The 22,095-nt window shown below is 43.3% G+C and overlaps 1 protein-coding gene across 1 annotated transcript; it reads left to right on the top strand.

Moving 5' to 3' along the window:
- The first annotated feature begins 4,461 nt into the window (after positions 1–4,461).
- On the top strand, positions 4,462–21,830 carry LOC116978267 (keratinocyte-associated transmembrane protein 2-like). The gene is made up of 3 exons (XM_033029288.1): positions 4,462–4,651; positions 18,341–19,005; positions 20,599–21,830. The coding sequence occupies exons 1-3, from the start codon at positions 4,507–4,509 to the stop codon at positions 20,731–20,733; spliced, it is 945 nt and encodes a 314-aa protein (XP_032885179.1). The 5' UTR covers positions 4,462–4,506; the 3' UTR covers positions 20,734–21,830.
- Positions 21,831–22,095: the final 265 nt, after the last annotated feature.

The raw sequence follows: 22,095 nt of genomic DNA, 5'->3' as shown, positions 1-22,095 counted from the left end.
GACAGAGAACACACTAAAACACACAGACGTAAATACTTTAAAACATTTTAAACTAACTACATTAAACATAAAAAGAGCTCCATTTATTTCTCTACTGGCAGCCAATTTGTCCCAATCATTTGAACTGGGCCAAATTATTTGTGCCCATTTTAACTTGGAAAAGACTCATTTGTCAAGCTTTGGAAATTCAGTGCCCCTGGAGGCCTCTGTGTTGAACAAGCTGCAGGCCGTATTGGCTTAGGTCCATGCCATAGTTAGAAGCAAGTAGGTCTGACATTAGCATTGGCATCGAGTTAGAACATCTGTCAAGTTATTCTAATCGATGTAGAGAAGGACCCAATCAACTCATCCAACTAGGATACAGTGAAAAATAAGCAAGAATGACAAATAGAAAGAAGTTATTTCCGTTAGCAGAAAAGTGTTTAGGTGCCGGTTGTAGATGTGGACGATAGAAATATCTGTGAAAAGAAAATTAAAATTCTGATCATCTGGGTCCATAAATATTTGATTTTTTAAAATGAGCTAAGAGTCAGACAACCTCAAGTATGTGCTTGTAATAATTGAAGCAGCAGTGATTATTTTCTACTCGTTGCATGATATTTGAGACAAACTTGAAATTAGAGGCACTCTGGCACAGGAGGATATCAGCCCATTGAAGCCAAGCTAACTTTGCAACGCATTCCAGTCAGACCCATTCTCACGTTCTCTCACTCCAACCTTCCAACCAATTCTCTTTCAAGAGCTTATACCAGCTTCATACTGATTGTAGTGGTATTTTTGACAAAACATTAGAATGCTTCTGAGAACAAGGTTCCTATATTTGTTAGGTACACAAAATTGCTGGGGGAACTCAGCGGGTGCAGCAGCATCTATGGAGCGAAGGCATTCCTTCGCTCCATAGATGCTGCTGCACCCGCTGAGTTCCCCCAGCAATTTTGTGTACCTTCGATATTCCAGCATCTGCAGTTCCCTTTTGAACTCCTATATTTGTTACTTTGTTAATCTTTCTTGGAATGTTCAAGGTGATCTGGAAACGATTATCACATTGAACTGAGCTTGTTTAGGCTTAGTCAATATTTACACAAATACCGGTTTAGCACTTAAATTTCCTGTAACATTTATTTTCTCAGTCCCTCACTGGCTCAGCTTGAATATCTGAGTGTTTCCATTTGTAAACAGCATAGGAAGACACAAAGTAACCCAGAAGGAGTAACTCAGCTGACAGTATCTCTGGATAACATGGGTAGGTGACATTTCAGGTCGGGACTCTTTTTCGGGCTCATTGTAAATGGGAGGGGGGGTGAGGAAAGAGAAAAATGTGGCATGTCACAGGTGGACACAGGAAAGGGGGGAGGGGGGTATTTCAGCCAGATGTTTGGGGGGGGGGAGGATAAAAACATAAGATTGAGGGGGGATCTTATAGAAACTTACAAGATTCTTAAGGGGTTGGACAGGCTAGATGCAGGAAGATTGTTCCCGATGTTGGGGAAGTCCAGAACAAGAGGTCACAGTTTAAGGATAAAGGGCAAATCTTTTAGGACTGAGATGAGAAAAACATTTTTTAAACAGAGAGTGGTTAATCTCTGCAATTCTCTGCCACAGAATGTAGTTGAGGCCAGTTCATTGGCTATATTTAAGAGGGAGTTGGATGTGGCCCTTGTGGCTAAAGGGATCAGGGGGTATGGAGAGAAGGCAGGTACAGGATACTGAGTTGGATGATCAGCCATGATCATATTGAATGGCGGTGCAGGCTCGAAGGGCCGAATGGTCTACTCCTGCACCTATTTTCTATGTTTCTATAAAGTCGCCCACCACTCTCCCCACCATTTGACACCAGCAGTGTTCATCGCAGGCCAATTGGATAGAGGAAAAAACCTCAATAGCCAACTGCATGATATTTGATTCTTTCTCGTACAATATTTTAACAAGTAAACAGGGGTTCAAAGAACTGAATAATTTTTGTCCTAACTTCCTACATTATTGTTCAGAATTATTCATGATAATTCCTTAGAAATGATCTCACGCAACTGAAGACTTCAGGTAAATCTAGATGAGTTAGTTGTTACACCTGAGTAAGATCTGATATCTATTTATACAGTGCATCCATGGCAATATATTGTATTTTGTTTGGAAATGTTATGCTGGCCAGTCTCCTTTGCTATTCTCTCACTAACATTCTTTGTTGCATTCATCAACATACAGTTGCATCAACCAGTTCCTGTGGAAAAACAGTCTTGTGGTAGGTAGGTAGACACAAAAAGCTGGAGTAACATAGCAAGACAGGCAGCTTCGGGTCGAGACCTTTCTTCAGACTGTCTGAAGAAGGGTCTCGACCTGAAACGTCACCCATTCCTTCTCTTCAGAGATGTTGCCTGTCTCACTGTGTTACTCCAGCTTTTTGTGTCTATCTTCGGTTTAAACCAGCACCTTGAGTTCCTTCCTACAGTTCCTTCCTTGTGGAAGGGAGTGTATTTTCACATCTCTCCCATTCTAATAGCTGCTGTTGCGATAACAGATGATCGATGTAAATTTATCAATGATTCCTAATCCTTGGAGGATTCCAAATGTAGCTCTAATAGGTAAAAGGAAGGTGATAGAAGTCATAAAATTATAAATGGTTGAGCCTAGATGTTGGTTTCTGGTAAATTATTGTCAGGTGCTGTGATCAAATGGAAAACTTTGCTTTTGTGCTACCCAGGAAGATCATTCTGAAGAAGGGTCTCGACCCGAAATGTCACCTATTCCTTCGCTCCATAGACGCTGCCTCACCCGCTGAGTTTCCCCAGCATTTTTGTCCGCCTTTGACTTTTCCAGCATCTGCAGTTCTTTCTTAAACAGGAAGATCGTACCCTACATGAGTACCACTTATAGCGCAATAATAGAAAGAAAATAGTGTAAGTTAGTTACAGAGAAAGTGCAGATAAAAAACAGTGCATGGCCATGACCAGCTCGAGCGGCAGATCTGGAATACATATTTTGCATATGTAAGGTCTGTTCAAGAGTGGTGGAATTGACTGAAAGATACAGGATGGACATGGGCTCTGCGGCCCACTGAGTCCACGCCAACCATCGATCACTCGTTCACACTAGTTCCATGTCATTCCACTTGCTTGTCCACTCCCTACACCAGGGGTTCCCAATCTTTTTCGTCCTTGGCAACTTTTCGGAAGTAAATTTACCCCCCACCCTGTTTTGTTCAGTATTTTGAGTTTACACTTCTACCAAAATAAAGCAACCGACAAAGGGGAAAATTTTAAATAGTTTTCAGCATTATTATTTTAAGTTCCAGAATCAACAAATTTACCCCCGGGTGTAAATTTACCCCAGGTTGGGAATCCTTGCCCTGCACACTAGAGTTGGGGAATCGAGGACCAGATGACATAGGTTCAAGGTGAAGGGGAAAAGATTTAATAGGAATCTGAGGGGTAACTTTTTCGCACAAAGGGTGGCGGGTGTCTGGAACAAGCTGCCAGAGGAGGTAGTTGAGGCAGTCCCTGCCCCCAACGTTTAAGACAGTTAGGCAGGTACATAGAAAATAGGTACAGGAGTAGGCCATTCGGCCCTTTGAGCCTGCACCGCCATTCAATATGATCATGGCTGATCATCCAACTCAGTATCCCATACCTGCCTTCTCTCCATACCCCTGATCCCTTTAGCCACAAGGGCCACATCTAACTCCCTCTTAAATATAGCCAATGAACTGGCCTCAACTACCTTCTGTGGCAGAGAATTCCAGAGATTCACCACTCTCTGTGTGAAAAATGTTTTTCTCATCTCGGTCCTAAAAGATTTCCCTCTTATCCTTAAACTGTGACCCCTTGTCCTGGACTTCCCCAACATCGGGAGCAATCTTCCTGCATCTAGCCTGTCCAACCCCTTAAGAATTTTGTAAGTTTCTATAAGATCCCCCCTCAATCTTCTAAAATCTAGCGAGTACAAGCCGAGTCTATCCAGTCTTTCTTCATATGAAAGTCCTGACATCCCAGGAATCAGTCTGGTGAACCTTCTCTGTACTCCCTCTATGGCAAGAATGTCTTTCCTCAGATTTGGGTACATGGATAGGACAGGTTTGGAGGGAAATGGACCAAATGCAAGCAGTTGGGACTAGTGTAGCTGGGACATGTTGGCCTGTGTGGACAAGATGGGCCGAAGGGCCTGTTTCCACATTGTATCATTCTATGAATCTGTGACACACTCACCGATGAGTGCGTGGGCCGAAGTGGTGACGTCAGACGCTGGGCGTGTGGGGAGGGGGGGTGACGTCAGGCGTTGGGCGTGTTGGCGTGGTGGGTGACGTCAGGCAACGTGGTGGGGGGGGGAGGGGGGGACAATGACGTAAGACGCGGGGCGGACGTCCTCCTCCGTCCCTTCACCCGCCGGACGGTGACGTCAGGCATCGGAGGGGGCGGGCAGTGACGTTGGTCGTGGGCCAGTGACGTCAGACGTTGGGCGTGGCGGGGTCGGTGACGCCAGACGCGGGGCAAGCACCGGGCTCTTTGTGAGAAGATGGCAGCACGGAGAGAGACCCGGAGTGGGCTCGCGCTCGGGCTGTGGCGGATCGCGCGCTCCCTCGCCCTGCTCGCGCTCGCCGCCGCCGCCGCCCCTGCCCTTTCCCCTCCCGCCGCCCCCGTCAACGACAATGACTTCCCGGGTGAGTGAGAGAAATGGTAGCGGTGATCCCGGTCTGGCCGTGTTGTGGTGGTGACGATGATGGGGGGGAGGGAGAGTAAGGGGAGGGAGAGTGAGGGGAGGGAGAGTGAGGGGAAGGTGGTGAGGGGAAGGTGGTGAGGGGAGGGAGAGTGAGGGGAAGATGGTGAGGGGAGGGAGAGTGAGGGGAAGATGGTGAGGGGAGGGAGAGTAAGGGGAGGGAGAGTAAGGGGAGGGAGAGTGAGGGGAAGGTGGTGAGGGGAGGGAGAGTGAGGGGAGGGAGAGTGAGGGGAAGGTGGTGAGGGGAAGGTGGTGAGGGGAAGGTGGTGAGGGGAGGGAGAGTGAGGGGAAGATGGTGAGGGGAGGGAGAGTGAGGGGAAGATGGTGAGGGGAGGGAGAGTGAGGGGAAGATGGTGAGGGGAGGGAGAGTGAGGGGAGGGAGAGTGAGGGAGAGTGAGGGGAAGGTGGTGAGGGGAGGGAGAGTGAGGGGAAGATGGTGAGGGGAGGGAGAGTGAGGGGAGGGAGAGTGAGGGGAGGGAGAGTGAGGGGAAGGTGGTGAGGGGAGGGAGAGTGAGGGGAAGATGGTGAGGGGAGGGAGAGTGAGGGGAGGGAGAGTGAGGGGAGGGGAGGGAGAGGGATAGTGAGGGGAAGGTGGGGAGGGAGAGGAATAGTGAGGGGAAGGGAGAGTGAGGGGAAGGTGGGGAGGGGTAGGTGGTGAGGAGAGGAATAGTGAGGGGGAAAGTGGGAAGGGATGGGGAGTGGAGGTAGGGTAGAGGGTTGTGGGTGAGAGGAGGAAGGATGGAGGGGTGTGTCGATGGTAGTAATGATGAGGGTAGGTGGTTGAGACGAAGGGGTGGTGAGGGTAGGTGGGATAGGAGGATGAGTAATGGAGGAAGGTGAGGGTAGGGGGGTAAGATGATAAGAGTAAGGGAGGGGCTTGGGGTAGTAGGTAAGAGTAAGAGGTGTAGGCTGAGGGTAAGTGAGTAGGAGGGTGATGGTGTGAGTATAGGTGGGTGAGAGTAAGGAATGTGGGAGTGTAGGTGGGTGAGGGTAAGGGGTATAGCGGTGGGTGAGATTAAAGGGCCGGTTGAGAATAAGTGGGTGGGAGGGAGTGGGTAGGAGGGTAAGTGGTTGCGAGTAAGATGGTAGGAGGGCATGGGAGAAGTAGGGCATGCAGTGGGTGGAGAGAGGGGTGATTGGTAGCAGGAGGGGTTGTCAGTGAGAGTAGGGGTAGGAGGGTGAGGGTGGGATGATTTGCAGGGAAAGGGTAGTGGGCAGAAGAGTAGGGGGTAAGAAACTGAGTGGCAGGTTTTCAGTGAGGGTGGGAGGGTTTTGATAGGGGAGGGGTGGTTGAGGAGTAGGAAGGTGAGGGTATCAGCGAGGATGTGTTGAGAGCAGTTGGGAGGAGATCTTCGTGGCTGGCGCCAGAGATGAACTTGGACTGTGTTTTGGCTGGACTGGAACTGTTACACACTCCTTTAAGCTTTGAAATCCTTAGCTTCGTTCACGCTATTTTTAAAACGCAAGCTTAAAACAGCCAGGCTTTCTTTCTTCCCAATCCTGGTTATTATTATTCATATTCCGCTTGGGGAGTCTGCATCCTGGGGGCATGAACATTGAATTCTCCCAATTTTGTTAGTCCTTGCTGTCTCCTCCCCTTCCTCAGCCCTCCTGCTGTCTCCTCCCATCCCCCAGCCTTCGAGCACCTCCTCCTTTTTCCTTTCTTCTCCCCGCCCACCCCCCCCCCCCCCCCCCCCCCCCCCACCCCCCGATCAGTCTGAAGAAGGGTTTTGGCCCGAAACGTTGCCTTTTTCCTTCGCTCCATAGATGCTGCTGCACCCGCTGAGTTTCTCCAGCTTTTTTGTGTACCCTGGTTATTATTAATTGGGTTTATATAAAAAACAACTTTTTTAAACTTAAGATAGATCGATTGTATTTCTGTTTTACTTAAAAGACCTCATTATCCTGACTGGAGTAGCATTTGTGAAGTTTGAGTTTGAGGGTTATATAAACCAGTATATGGCCTTTTCTCCAGATATCTGTGTCAAATTGTTTAATCTGGACAGACAGAGGGTGATTTGATCTACCACTATTGCAAGAGGTGCTAATTTTCCTCGATTCCTGTTTGATTAGGGGTAGCTGAAACTAAGAGATTTGAGTCTTGAATGAGTTCCTTGTTTCAAACAGTGATTTTAGCCCTGACTTTATCCATTTGTCCTCGCTGTGAAATTGAGTAGAAATCGAGGTTTGAGAGCTCGTGTGTTGGGGCTTCAGTAGATGAGTATGTGTTTGGTGTTAATATATCTCCGCACTGTAACTCTTCGGATGTGCGAATTCTGTTGTATGTGAGTGGGAGCGAATGAATTGGGATCTACCTCAAGGCTACCTCAAGGCTTTTTGTAGACAACAATTATTGACTTGGTTTGGGATGTTCATCCAATTCTATCAACAAAAAGAGGCTCAGCTCTTTCTGCCCTTCCATAGCAACGGTTGTTTATCTTCTAGGGACGTATTTTTCTCAGACAAGAATAGCACCTCAGGGTGGGTCATGACACCATAGGCTAAAGACGGACAGATAACTGGTGAACTATGAAGTTTTACCTTGCACGGTAGGATGTGCAGTAAAACACAAGAGTGTGAATAACGGCATTTTAGACTTTGGAGGTACAGCATGGAAACAACCCCTTGGAGCCCACCATGTCCACGGTGACCAGCAATCACCCCGCACGCTAACACTAGGAATGATTTAGAATTTTACCGAAGCCAATTAACCTACAAACCTGTAAGTCTTTGGAGTGTGGGAGGAAACCAAAAATCTCAGAGAAAACCCACGCAGGTCACGGGGAGAACATTCAAACTCCGTACAGACAGCACCCGTAGTCGGGATCGAACCCGGGTCTACTTTACCGCTGCGCCATCGTGCAAACTTTCTCAAAACTTTCCTCCTCTCATCTAGTTACCTGAAAGTGACCTGCAGAGCAGATAAACAGACTGTTGAAAAGGGCATTTGTCATGGTGGCATTGAGTAGAGGAGTTGGGACATTATGTTGCAGTTGTACAAGACAATGGTGAGGTTGCATTTGTGTACTGTTTTGGTTATCCTGTTATAGGAAAGGCGTCATTGAAAGAGTTCAAAACATATTAATGAGAATATTGTCAGGACTCGAGTACTGGCTAGGACTTTATTTCTTGGTCAGCATGGATGAGTTAAGTGAAATGACCTGTTTCTGTTCTGAATGACTGTGACCTTTTGTGTAAATAATAAAGGTATAGAAGTATAATTGTTGTTGCATATTAATGATAATCAATTGTGTCTGGGAAAATGTAAGCTGGGATGATTATTACCAGCTTGCTTGCTTTCAACCATTGAAATAAGAAATGTCTTCACTCATGTTTAAATTCTCTTGCAATAAAAGCCAGTGTTCCATTTATCATCATAATTGCTCATTGAACCTGTATGTTAACTTTTGGTGATTTATGTACATGAGCACACAGGTCACTGTGAACTTGATAGTCTGCCAACTGTGATTGGGTGATCACTTTGCAGAGCACCCGGAAGATTTGTCCTGAGCTGGGTTTAGGCGGTGAAGGTTCCTGTTCCTGAACCCATGTGCGTGTATGCTTTTCAACCGTGTATGTGCCACGTGGCACTTAGATGTGTGCACGCCCCAGTCTGACCAATAATATCCACGCTGAAGAGTCTGATCTCAAATCATAGATACATAGAAAATAGGTGCAGGAGTAGGCCATTCGGCCCTTCGAGCCTGCACCGCCATTCAATATGATCATGGCTGATCATCCAACTCAGTATCCCGTACCTGCCTTCTCTCCATACCCCCTGATCCCTTTAGCCACAAGGACCACATCTAACTCCCTCTTAAATATAGCCAATGAACTGGCCTCAACTACCCTCTCTGTGGCAGAGAGTTCCAGAGATTCACCACTCTCTGTGTGAAAAATGTTTTTCTCATCTCGGTCTTAAAGGATTTCCCCCTTATCCTTAAGCTGTGACCCCTTGTCCTGGACTTCCCCAACATCTGGAACAATCTTCCTGCATCTAGCCTGTCCAACCCCTTAAGAATTTTGTAAGTCTCTATAAGATCCCCCCTCAATCTCCTAAATTCTAGCGAGTATAAGCCGAGTCTATCCAGTCTTTCTTCATATGAAAGTCCTGACATCCCAGGAATCAGTCTGGTGAACCTTCTCTGCACTCCCTCTATGGCAATAATGTCCTTCCTCAGATTTGGAGACCAAAACTGTACGCAATACTCCAGGTGTGGTCTCACCAAGACCCTGTACAACTGCAGTAGAACCTCCCTGCTCCTTTACTCAAATCCTTTCGCTATGAAACTAACATACCATTTGCTTTCTTCACTGCCTGCTGCACCTGCATGCCTACTTTCAATGACTGGTGTACCATGACACCCAGGTCTCGTTGCATCTCCCCTTTTCCTAATCGGCCACCATTTAGATATAAGTCTGCTTTCCTGTTTTTGTCACCAAAGTGGATAACCTCACATTTATCCACATTTATCATTCATCTTGTCACACTTGCTGCTGGACCAAGATCTGGCTGTGTAAAGCCCATGTCGTTGGCTGGTGTAATCAATGATTACCCCCAGCTTCAAAGTAAACGCATATTGGTAACATCCATTCTTTGGTACCAGTAATGTTAGGCTCATCGTGGACAATCTCTGCAGTGACAAACATCACTGAACATCTCTTTGCTTGGAAGCTCGGTTTTGACATTAAGATCACTACATTGAATGAGACACAACAGGTTGGAAATAGCAAGGCATTTGGTAAACCTTCTGGAGGGCAAACTTCTGAAGAGGAATGTTGTCTTCACCGAGTGAGCTCTGCCATCAAATAATAATAAGAATAATCAATAATAATAATATTGTAATCTATTATTATAATCCATCAATAATAATCTGTTGGGGCCCCCTGCAGAATTAGTGTGCACACGTTGTATGGGGCAGAATGAGCACACTACCTTGCATACAGCCCACCTGTCTTGCCTGATGGCACGTCCGACCAATCTGTGAAATATCTTGTGTTCCCACATTGTTCTCATTAGCCCCCACGAAAACCACAAACCCAGAGTGGAAGCGAGTCATTCTCGATCCCAAGGAATGGAATCTAGTATTTTTCTTGCTGCTGATATTCTCCATCATCTTTAACATTGTTGGTCCTGCTTTTCTCAGTTACATATATCATTATATCCTCTCGAATAAAGCATTTAAAGCAGCAATTCAATGTGTATCCATGCTGGTACCAGGAAATAGCTTTTTTAACTAGTTTCCCATCAGTTTTGCGCAGATATATTGTCCTCAGACATTCATTTGGGTAAGTAATGTATTTTTCGAGAAGCTTTTTAAATACTTAACTCTGATAATTCTCTATGTTAATGCCATATTGTGATTCTTTTAAAAGATACCTTAAAGCTGAGGTTAGATTTGGTGAATGTTGTACTTGAAAGAGTGACATTTTTGATAATGCTCAGACAGCTTGCAAGTGAGTGGTTTGTTTTGCGTTTACTAGCAAAAAATTGATGCAGATGCTGGAAGTGAAATAGATGCAGAAAATCATATTCGACAAGTTCATCTAGAGAAAAATAAATTGTTTTTGTTGATCCTCCATTGAAACCAGAAAAAATAGGAATCAAAAATGCTTGAAGTTGCAGAAAGGGAGTGGGATGAGAGAAGAAAGGATAGATTGTGATAGTGAGATTAAGATTGTCCATGTGATATTTCTTTCAGTACTTCAGAATAAAACTTATTTGTATATAATCATGAGCGGAATGGATCCAGGTGGTTGCACAAAGTCTATTGCCCAGAGTAGGCGAACTGAGGACCGGAGGACATAGGTTCAACGTGAAGGGGAAAAGATTTAAAAGGAATCCGAGGGGTAACCTTTACACACAAAGGGTGGTGGGTGTATCAAAAAGCTGCCAGAAGAGGTAGTTGAGGCTGGGACTATCCCATCGTTTAAGAAACAGTTAGACAGGTACATGGATAGGACAGGTTTGGAGGGATATGGACCAAGTACAGGCAAGTTGGACTATGATAGCTGGGACATTGTTGGTTGGTGTGGGCAAGAAGGGCCTGTATCACTCTATGACTCTAATATGAGAATGCGTCTGACTGGAATGCTTTGCAAAGTTAGCATAGCTTCAATGGGCTGATATCCTCCTGTGCCAGAGTGTTTCTGTCTCGAATATCATGCAATGAGTAGAAAATACTGCTGCTTCAATTATTACAAGCATATACAAGAGGTTGTCTGACTCTCAGCTCATGTTAAAAATTCAAATATTTGTGGACCCAGATGATCAGAATTTTAATTTTCTTTTCACACAGATATTACCATTGTCTGCATATACTACCTGCATCTAAACAGTTTTCTGCTAATGGAAATAACTTATTCCTATTTGTCAGAAGAAATAGTTGAGGCTGGGACTATCCCATCGTTTAAGAAACAGGCAGACAGGTCATGGATAGTCTGAATCCTTCGCTCCATAGATGCTGCCGCACCCGCTGAGTTTCTCCAGCATTTTTGTCTACCTTCGATTTTCCAGCATATGCAGTTCCTTCTTGAACACATGGATAGGACAGGTTTGGAGGGATGGCCTTCAGAAATTGTTGAATTCTGAATACGAGTATATTGAAGATTGAGGGGGGATCTTATAGAAACATACAAAATTCTTAAGGGGTTGGACAGGCTAGATGCAGGAAGATTATTTGGGGAAGTCCAGAACTAGGGGTCACAGTTTAAGGATAAGAGGGAAGTCTTTTAGGACCGAGATGAGAAAATCATTTTTTACACAGAGTGGTGAATCTGTGGAATTCTCTGCCACAGAAGGTAGTTGAGGCCAGTTCATTGGCTATATTTAAGAGGGTGTTAGATGTGGCCCTTGTGGCTAAAGGGATCAGGGGGTATGGAGAGAAGGCAGGGTAGGGATACTGAGTTGGATGATCAGCCATGATCATATAGAATGACGGTGCAGGCTCGAAGGGCCGAATGGCCTAATCCTGCACATATTTTCTATGTTTCTATGAAAAGGAGGTACCTCCCTCAATTTATTTGCGCTCTGTTGTAACAATGTAGAAGAGGAAAGGAAGGTCAGAGAAGGTGTGGGAAGGTGAATTAAAGTGACACTCTTCTGGAAGCCACGGTTAACATGCAGACTGAATGGACCAGCATTTGGCAGAATATCTCCAATCTTGGTTTTTTTTTTTTCTAATGTAGATGAGATTATCTTGATCACTTAATGTCATATGCCTAATTGGAAGTAATGTAAATGAACTGATACTTCACCACGAAGGACAAAGTTTTAGGGAATGGGTAAAGTAAAAGGGCAGGTAGTGCATGAGGAAGTGCCATATGAAGGTGAGTGACTGATGGAGCTGAAAGGGTGAGCCAAGGAGTTGTCGAATGAATGGTACAATTGGAAATCTGATAGGGGAGGGGAATTTGTGGTGTTGGAAATTCATGCAAGATATTACAGAATGGGATGTGAGGCGAGGACAAGAGGAACTCTATAGTTGGTCTAGCTATGAGGAGAGTAAATAAGAGCAGAAGTATGTTGAGAGGCCCATTGAGTAAGGCCACTGGCTGGATTTTAGCAAGCATTGATTTCCCTCTCTTAGGAGCATTTTCTTCGTAATGCCTTCTTTTACACTGGTGACTTTGTGCTGTAGTAACATTTCTTTTCCAATGTATCCCTTTCTGGTATAAGAAGCAACTGCAGATGCTGGTTTAAACCGAAGATAGACACAAAAAGCTGGAGTAATTCAGCGGGACAGGCATCCCTGGAGAGAAGGAATGGGTGACGTTCCTTCTCTCCAGAGATGCTGCCTGTCCCGCTGAGTCACTCCATCTTTTTGTGTGTATCCTTGTCTGGTCAATGGTTTCTAAAACTTTGATTTTTATATATATGTTTTCTAAGCTGCCATATTGGCATTGACACCTCTTATAAATAGAGTTAAAGTAGTAGAGTGGAAACTTCTTAACCCAAATATTGCAATGTAGAAATAATGATTACAAGAAATAGTTGGCACAAATGCATTAATGCATTTGCTGTGAATGTAGGTAAGTTCATTAGGGAGAAAACAATGTTGATTGTTAGTTGGGGTGAAAGGAAACATGCAAACAGGATAAAAGTCAGCAAAGATTGTTTGTGTTGGCATCTCAGGAAATGACCCATAATTTATGTTAACTATTTCGCATATAATATTTTTGGGCATTCTGACTGCATATGTTTACTTTGAAAGATAATATTATGCATTTTGGCAAAAAGCCAATATCGAAATAATCCGGTTTGGACGGATGTAGACGCTACGTGGCAGAATTTGCGGGTGGCTTAAATACTTCAGTTTCAGTCATGTTTTACACGGGAAAAGGACACAACATGCTAGAGTAACAGCAGGTTGGGCAGCATCTCTGGAGAACATAGATAGGTAATGTTTTGGGTTGGGACATTTCTTCAGACTGATTGTGGTGGGAAGGAGAAAGCTGGAGAGAATGGTAAGGACAGGACAGAGTCAGGCAACTGATGGGTGGATACAGGTGGTATGTGGGGTAGTGTTGATTGGCAGATAGTTGGACAAATGCGATAGATAGAAGACCAAGTGTGAGATAAGGACGGAAGACCTTTGATAACTAGAGAAACTGCACATGTTCTGCTTGGGTAGCTTACAGCACAACAATTTTAGATATCTAAATTTAAATATCTAAATTTTCCAATTTTAGATATCTAACCTAACAAATTCCTCCCTTTCCACCTATGTTCCCTCATCTGGCTTCACACTTTGTGTATCATCTGTCCTTATCTCACACTTTTCATCTTTGGCCTTCGCTCAACCATCTCAACCACCTGTATCCACCTACCACTTCCCAGGCTTTGTCTTGTTCCTCCTCTTAGTTTTTGGTTTAGTTTAGAGATACAGCGTGGAGACTGGCCCTTCGGCCCTGTCCGCGCCGACCAGTGATCATTAACACAATCCTAACATACTAGGGACAATTTTACATTCATACCAAGCCAATTAACTTACAAACCTGTACATCTTTGGAGTGTGAGAGGAAACAGAAGATTTCGGAGAAAACCCACAGGGAGAATGTACAGATAGCACCCGTAGTCGAGATCAAACCCGGGTCTCTGGAGCTGCAAGCGCTGTAAGGCAGCACTTCTACAGCCTTACCACAGTGCCGTCCTCTCTTCCAGCTTTCTCCTTTCCAACCCCCCCCCCCCCCCCCCCCACTCACCACCACAATCAGTTTGAAGAAAGTACCTGCCCTGAAACGTCACCTATCTGTTCTCCATAGATGCTGCCTGACCCGAGTTCCTACAGCACTTTGTTTTTTTTTTACCAGCATCTGCAGTTCCTTGTGTCTTTGTTTTAAATGGGGTATGTTTGTCTCATCAGTCTTTTCAGATGTAGAAAACAACTTGGACAGGCTTGAGCATAGAATTGGTGGAAAGGTTTGAAGCAATATTATCTTAGAAGACAGGAGTCGATGGTAAATTTCTGAGAGTGAATGGTGCTGTTAATATCACATTTTATGTAGGTTTTGACCTGACATGAGAACATTTGCAGTAAAGGGAATGTTAGCAAACAAAGACTTGCACAAGGCCACTTGACTTTGTACTGGGGCAGATGACCAGTAGCTTGGTCAAAGTATGCTTTAAGGTCACTTTAAAAGAAGAGGGAAATGAATGTATATGGGGAGGGGGAAGAGTAGTTCCAGTGTTCTGGGCCTTGGCAGCTGAACGCACAGTTGCCAAAGGTAATTTGATTTGTGCAGGAATAAGTTTAGTTTAGTTCATTGTCATGTGTGCCAACGTGCAGTGAAAAGCTTTTTTGTTGCGTTTTATCAGTCAATGTTAAGACAATACATGATTACTATCAAGCTATCCACAGTATACTGATAGAGGATAAAGGGAGTAACGTTTAGTGCATGGTAAAGTCCAATTAAAGATAGTCCGAGGGTCTCAATTGAGGCAGATGGTAGGTCAGGACCGCTCACTAGTTGGCGATAGAATGGTTCTGTTGCCTGACAACAGCTGGGAAAGGAGGGTTTGTAGGCTGCTGGTCTTGACAGTCACGGTGGGCCTCGCTGGTTGGGTCCTGGTGACACTGTGTCATTCCAGTAGGTCTAATTGTCCTGGGAGTCAGAGAACCGACAGAACTGTGAGGAGATTAAGAAGAGCATAATTAGAGCAAGAAATGCTGCTGTTGGAGTACATGTAATGGATGATTGTAGATCCACTTTGCAAATATTTCAAAAGCTTGTAGGATTGAAGCCAGGGTGACATTTGACCAGGGATATGAAAACAAGGCTGTGAAATTTAATGTTGAGATGTGGAGCCAGTATAGGTTAATAAACAGAAATGAAAGGTGAGCATATACGGTAGTTAAGGTGAGCTCTGCTTTATGGAAAATGGTATAAGATTTGATCATGTGTGGATCAATGATTCCGCACAACATCAGTATAGTTAAGAACAAGTTAACTTTTTTAATTATTAATATGAACAGTTATTATTAATATGTAGTTAATAGGTACCTGTTTAAGATAAAGAGTTATCTATTAGATCATATTACACATTCTAGTGTTGGTAGAGTACAGTATACTGACAGATTTTAAATTGTTTCAAGGATTCCTCCTTTAAGTGAGTTAAGTTAAATGGTTACTACATACATGTATGCTACTGTTGTAGAATATCAGGATAGAGTTTTACAAATGCAGTTTAGGCTTTAGCCAGCCTGATCCCTCCCTGATCTAAAGTTGTGGTTAGACAGAATTAATGTCCCTCTTGAAGGCCTCTGGTTTGAATATCCCACTGTCTGGCACAAGCATTACTGGAGATGTGTTTATAAAAGCCATAAAGGAAGTTGTCTGTTTCCAGGGTCTCCAGGCAATGCATGAATGAGTGTATTCAATTTTTGGTGTAATGTACTTTGCTATGTGTGAATAGCTGTTTAGTGCCAGAGTTTATGTTGCACAGGAGAATAGTCCTGTATGATGCTGAAGTGTACCAGGAAACCTTGTTTACTTGGGTCTGAACACAGGCTATACTGTACAAATTGATGTGATGCAAGTAAAAGATCTTGACATCCTTACACAATCCTGAATGGAACATTATGAAAACGGAAGGTACACAAAAAAGCTGGAAAAAGCAGCAGCATCTATGGAGCGAAGGAAATAGGCAACGTTTCGAGCCGAAACCCTTCTTCAGACTGATCGGGGGTGGAGGGGGTGGGGACAAGAAATTATGAAAACTGAGTTGATTCCAATTGTTTATATTACTTTATTAATATCAATTGACATCATTTTCAAAATAAGCAAGTGCCCTTTTGAACGAACTGCTTGCTTATATCAAACTGGTTTCATTGCTAAAGTGTATTTTTTTTCTTGAGTAAAAAGGGACCCTATGCATTTGAGATATTCAAGGTAGATCATTGTTAATCGACACAATAGTTTTAAGTGGAAACAACTATTTTAAACGCTGGTATTAGAACATAGAACAGTACAGCAGAAGAACAGACCCTTTGGCCCACAATGTCTGTCGCACATGGTGCCAAGATAAACTAATATCATCTGCCTGCACATGATCTATATCCCTCCACTCTCTGCATAAACATGTCCCTATCCAAATGTCTTTTCTATGCAACTATTGTGTCATAATTTTTTCAATTTCATTTCTAGCCAAATGGATTGCTGAATCTGAGATTGGTTTTGTCTGTTGTCTCATATTATTTGCTTACATATTGAGTAATGCTTCAAAAGCTAGTGAACCTGTATCCATTAATTGCAACTGTAATCTAATGGAAGTTATTTCACAATGTACTAAAATGATAAATGTGCCCATTATGTACTATTGCTGCATACCCTGTTTCTTTCACTGTTTTCATGTTCATAAGTGATAGGAGTAAAATTAGGCCATTTGGCCTATCGTCTACACCGCCATTCCATCATGGCTGATCTATCTCTCCCTCTCAACCCCATTCTCTGCCTTCTCCCCATAACCCCTTGACACCCGTACTAATAAAGAATCTTTCGATCTCTGCCTTAAAAATATCCATTCACTTGCCCTCCACAGCCTTCTGTGGCAATGAATTCCACAGATTCACCACCCTCTGGTAAAAGAAACCTCCTCATCTCCCTCCTAAAGGAATGTCCTTTTATTCTGAGGCTATGACCGCTAGTCCTAGACTGTCCTACTAGTGGAAACATTCTCTCCATATCCACTCTAACAAAGCGTTGTTTTGACTAGTCTAGAGGGTAGATATCTGAAGTATGTAAATCTGCTTGAGGATGAAATTGCAGATGCTAGTTTAAACCGAAGATAGATACAAAAAGCTGTACGTCTTTGAAGTGTGGGAGGAACGAAGAACTCGGACAAAATCCACACTGGTCACGGGTAGAACATGCAAACTCCATGCAGGCAAGCACCCAAGTAGTCAGGATCAAAGCCGGGTCTCGTGTGCTGTTAGGCAGCAACTCTACTGCTGCGCCACCGTGCTGCACAGAACTTTGTTCCTCTACCTATAACTTGTGGCCAAATATTTTTCCTTGATTTCTAACACATTTGGATATTCTTAATATTCAATCAGATGAGATTTCCTTTTAAGTACAATTTTGGACAATCTTGATGAAATATATCTCATCAAAGATAGACACAAAATGCTGGAGTAACTTAGCAGGGCCGGCAGCATCTCTGGATAGAAGGAATGGGTGGCGATTTGGGTCAAGACCCTTCTTCAGACTGAGTCTGGGGAGAGGGAGATACAGAGATAAGGAAGTGTAAGGTGTGAAAACGAGTCAAAGGGGATAGCGATCAAGAAAATGTAGCATAGATCATTGTTAGCTAGGAGATGGTAACAACAGTGCAAACAGATAAAATGTAAACGAGGACACTCAGACTAGTCGGAGAACTGGGAAGGGGGGGGGGGGGGCTAGGATAGAGAGAGAGAGCGAGGTTACTTGAAGTTAGAGAAGTCAATATACCGCTGGGGTTTAAGCTGCCCAGCCTTCATAACAAGATTTAAGGGAGAGTTAGATAGAGCTCTAGGGGTTAGTGGAGTCAAGGGATATGGGGAGAAGGCAGGCACGGGTTATTGACAGGGGACGATCAGCCATGATCACAATGAATGGCAGTGCTGGCTCGAAGGGCCGAAAGGCCTCCTCCTGCACCTATTTTCTATGTTTCTATGATGAGATGTTGTTCCTCCAATTTGCGCTGGGCTTCACTCTGACAATAGAGGAAGCCCAGGACAGAAAGGTCAGTGTGGGAATGGGAGGGGGAGTTATTGTTTAGCATCCGGTAGATCAGGTTGGTTTAGGCGGACTGAGCGGAGGTTTTCAGCGAAACAATCGCCGAGCCTGCGCTTGGTCAAGCCGATATATAGGAGTCCACACCTGTAACAGTGGATACAGTAGATGCGGTTGGAGGAGGTACAAGTGATCCTCTGCCTCACCTGAAAAGACTGTCGTGGTCCTTGGACGGAGTCGAGGGGGGAAGCATAGGGCCAGTTGTTGCATCTCCTGCAATTGCAGGGTAGAGTACCTGGGGAGAGGGAAGCTTGGGTGGGGAGGGGGAGGCTTGGGTTGGAAGGGACGAGATGTCAATCTGTTTTATGTTTGTTACGATGTAGGCTTTGCCTGATCGAATTTTGGACTCTTTATTTTGCAGTGACTACTGATGTGGAAACGGAGATGTTAACAGTTACTGCTGGAAATAATGCAGGAAATACTCTCAACGGTGTGTTATCCCCGACGTCAAATTCAAAAACTGTTGGACTTGGAGCTAAAATTACAAAAGCAATCATCGAAATTATACCAAATAAGACCATCACTGTCTCCACCACCACATCTGCAACCACACCAAATACTACTACAACAAGAAGCGTGATCGTGCATCCTGTCGTGACAATACAGAAAGAAATCGGCCAAAATCATGACCAAAGTACCCCTAAATTAGTTACATTCACAGTGAAAGATAATATCACTGAACCAGACACTGAAATAATGGTGATTGCCACAGATATCGATGAGGATGAAACCATTGCTTCAAATATCATTCCAGACAAGATGGATGAAATGATAAATAACCAACTTTTGGTTGTTGGACAGGATAATTTGCAATCCTATTATCCAGGAGGGATGGAGTATGTTGACAACCCTCAAATAGAAGAGAATGACATGGATAATGATGACGTGGAGGACACGCTTGAGCTCCCTGATGAACCAATATATATTGCCGCACCTGAAGAAAACGAGAGCCATTTCTTTTTTTACTTGGTAGCTGCTGCTTTTCTGATTGCTATTGTTTACATTACATATCACAACAAAAGAAAGGTGAGTCGGTGAAAGTATACAGGCCAACATGATTCAACTGTAAAGATCCACAGTTTAGACTACTTTAGAGATACAGCGTGAAAACGGGTACTTCGGCCCACCGTGTCCTTACCAGCCAGCGATCACCCCATACACTAGCGCCATCCTACACACTAGGGGTAATTTACAGTTTAAAGAAGCCGATTTATTCTCATACCTGTACACCATTTTGGCGTGTAGGAGGAAACGGAGCACCCGGAGAAAACCCACACGGTCACCTCCGTACAGACATACAATATAATGTGAATCACTGCAGAAGTACAAACTCCGTACAGACAGCGCCCGTAGTCAAGATCAAACCTGGGTCTCTGGCGCTGTGCCACAACTCTACCGCTGTGCCACAATTGTAAAACTAAAAAAAATTCCACGAAGGCTGATGAATTATTGAGTGTGTCTAACATGTTTTTCAGTAAGTACAGGCCATTTGGATGCTCAATAAAGCATATGATCCTCACCGTCATTGTGCCTCAGTCCCAATGGGGCAGTGATCCTCAAAATAGAACCAATTTGCAGTTTTATTTTTTTGTTTGCCATACCAGGCAACTAGTAGCTCTCTGAATAAGTTTAGCAATTAGTGCTAAATCAGAGTGAGTTTGCAGTGGACCCTTTTCAATCGGATGAGAGCAGAAAAATGCTCCTGTTTTCATATATAGCCAGTCATTTGTCATCCCTAATTCGATTTTAACAGTTAGACAGGTACATGTATAGAACGAGTTTGGAGGGATATGGACCAAGCACAGGCAAGTGGGACTAGTGTAGCTGGGACATTGTTGGCTGGTGTGGGCGAGTTGGGCCGTAGGGCCTGTATCCATACTGTATCACCCTATGACTCTATTTGATAAGATTGGCGCCCTAACAACCACTCAAGCCAATCATCCCCTCTGCCGTCAGAACATAATGACTGCAGTGTAGCAGCCACATGGAAATTACTTAATCTCATCCCGCGAGTTGGTAGATATGATTTCTAAAGTGAATTCCTTTCTATCCTCTGGCTATTCCTCACGGATTTTTCTTCTTGAAGGTGATGACTGTCTGGTCTCAAGTGAACAATGAGAGCTGGAGATAGACACAAAATGCTGTAGTAACTCGGCGGGACAGGCCGCATCTCTGGAGAGAAGGAACGGGTGACGTTTCAGGTTGAAATCATTCTGCAGACTGAAGGGTCTGAAGGAGGGTCTCAACCCGAAACGTCACCTACTCCTTCTCTCCAGAGGTGCTGCCTGTCCCACTGAGTCACTCCAGCATTTTGCGTCTGAAGTTCCTTCCTACACAATGAGAGCTGGAAGGCTTGGTTAACATTAAACGTGCAAAATCTGGACAAGATCATATTCAGTTACATGTAAATATAGCACCAATATAAAATCAGGTTGTTTCAGGTGAAATGGTGTTTCTATTTTAGGGTGAAGCTGATTCTATTTTCCTGTTTGTTTAAAAAGTATGGAAACTACAAAAGGTTAACTAGTTGAAAATTAAAATACTTTCATTATTACTTTTAATGAGGAGGACATCTGGTTTTGAATCATTAATCAAAATATGTCTTTCTTTCCCTTTTAGATTTATATTCTCTTAGTGCAAAGCAGACGGTGGAAGGATAGTCTGTGCTCAAGGACAATTGAATATCAGCGGTTGGACCAAAACATGCACGATGCTATGCCATCACTTAAGATTACAAAGGACTATATTTTCTAAATGCATTACTTCAACCAGTTGCATTTGTTTCAATTTTTTGTTTGACCTTTGTTGGTGGAACAATGGAAATTAAACAAAAAATATCCGTTACCTTTGTTTAGCATAAATTCTGTTTAATAATCGGACCCAAAAGTAATGTTGTTAATCTTCAAGAACGTAACTCGTGATGGTAATGTGAGTCACTGCATCTATTATAATGGATTATCAGTTGTAATCAGGAAGAACAATCCACTTCCATTGCTGGCAGGATAAGTTAATCTAAACTATATATATTTCAAAATTAGCAGTTAAATATTTACTAATTTCCCTTATCTGGCATTGTCTGAATTTAATGACTATTAAAAGCTCAGTTAATGGAATTCCATAATGTTGATATCGAATCAAGTTTCTTTAAAAAAAAAAAAAAGGATGTAAGCTGCATACTTATTTCTGGCAAAGCTACCTTTATAACATTTTGGCAAAACTGTTGCATTATCATGGAAAAGAAATGTTGATTTTTTTTTTGTGTGTCATAGTTATTTGACTTTTTGTTGTATACCTTTTGCTATTAAAATTTTGCCTATAGTGTTAAATGGTACTTTGGCCAAAACCAGGTTGAAATATATAACCTGCCTGTAGCCTTAGCAAAAGCTTCAACTTCAATATTGTGTTCCGTTCCCCAATCATTCCAAAGTACATATCCATTGAATTTTTTTGTTTTCTTTCAAGCATTAGCACATTATTTTGTGATTTTTGTATTCACTATTAAATTGTGTACTTTGTTTATCACTTATTTGTATAGATATGAGGTTCAATATATGATCTAACATAAATACATTTGTTTAATTCAAAAATCTTTACTGAAAATAGTTTCTGGAGTGGGTTATCATTACCTGTTTTAGAAAGCAAAATGTTAAAAGAACTTGCTTTAGTTACCTGACTTGTATTTAAGACATTGTCAGATTCTTTGAAGATCAAGGCTGAAATTGGTTGACTTAAATGATTTAATTATTGTTTACTTATATGTTTGATCTTTCGTCTGAAACAATGCAAAATGAACACAAATCACCTGGAATTTTTTTGGGTCTCTGTTTTAATAAAGGTTTTGAATTAATTCATTCATTTCAGGTACTTCTAAATAGCAGTTCGGTGTCCTGTAAGAAAGCCGATCTTGGATCAGGCGTCAATGGTGAATGAATGGATTGTATGGGATGGTGAAAGTCAAAAAAATTTGAAGTGAAGGTTGAGCCCTATAATTGTAGTGGCCAAATGTCAACTCTTAGATAGCCCTTGCTGCTTTTTAAGGCATGACCTCATGTGAGGTCGTTATCTCCCAGACTGTCACAGTTCGGTGGGGGCGCTGCAATGTCAGCAGCCCTGTCA

Source organism: Amblyraja radiata, chromosome 11, assembly GCF_010909765.2.
Source record: "Amblyraja radiata isolate CabotCenter1 chromosome 11, sAmbRad1.1.pri, whole genome shotgun sequence".
Lineage (NCBI taxonomy): Eukaryota > Metazoa > Chordata > Chondrichthyes > Rajiformes > Rajidae > Amblyraja > Amblyraja radiata.
This window is presented reverse-complemented; position numbering and strand designations above follow the sequence as displayed.

Bases quoted from the DNA above. Each gene is read 5' to 3' on its own strand.
- LOC116978267 (XM_033029288.1), top strand. From the start codon at position 4,507: ATGGCAGCACGGAGAGAGACCCGGAGTGGGCTCGCGCTCGGGCTGTGG. The intron at 4,652-18,340 runs GTGAGTGAGAGA...TTTATTTTGCAG, and splicing joins CAACGACAATGACTTCCCGG to TGACTACTGATGTGGAAACG. The intron at 19,006-20,598 runs GTGAGTCGGTGA...TTTCCCTTTTAG, and splicing joins CATATCACAACAAAAGAAAG to ATTTATATTCTCTTAGTGCA.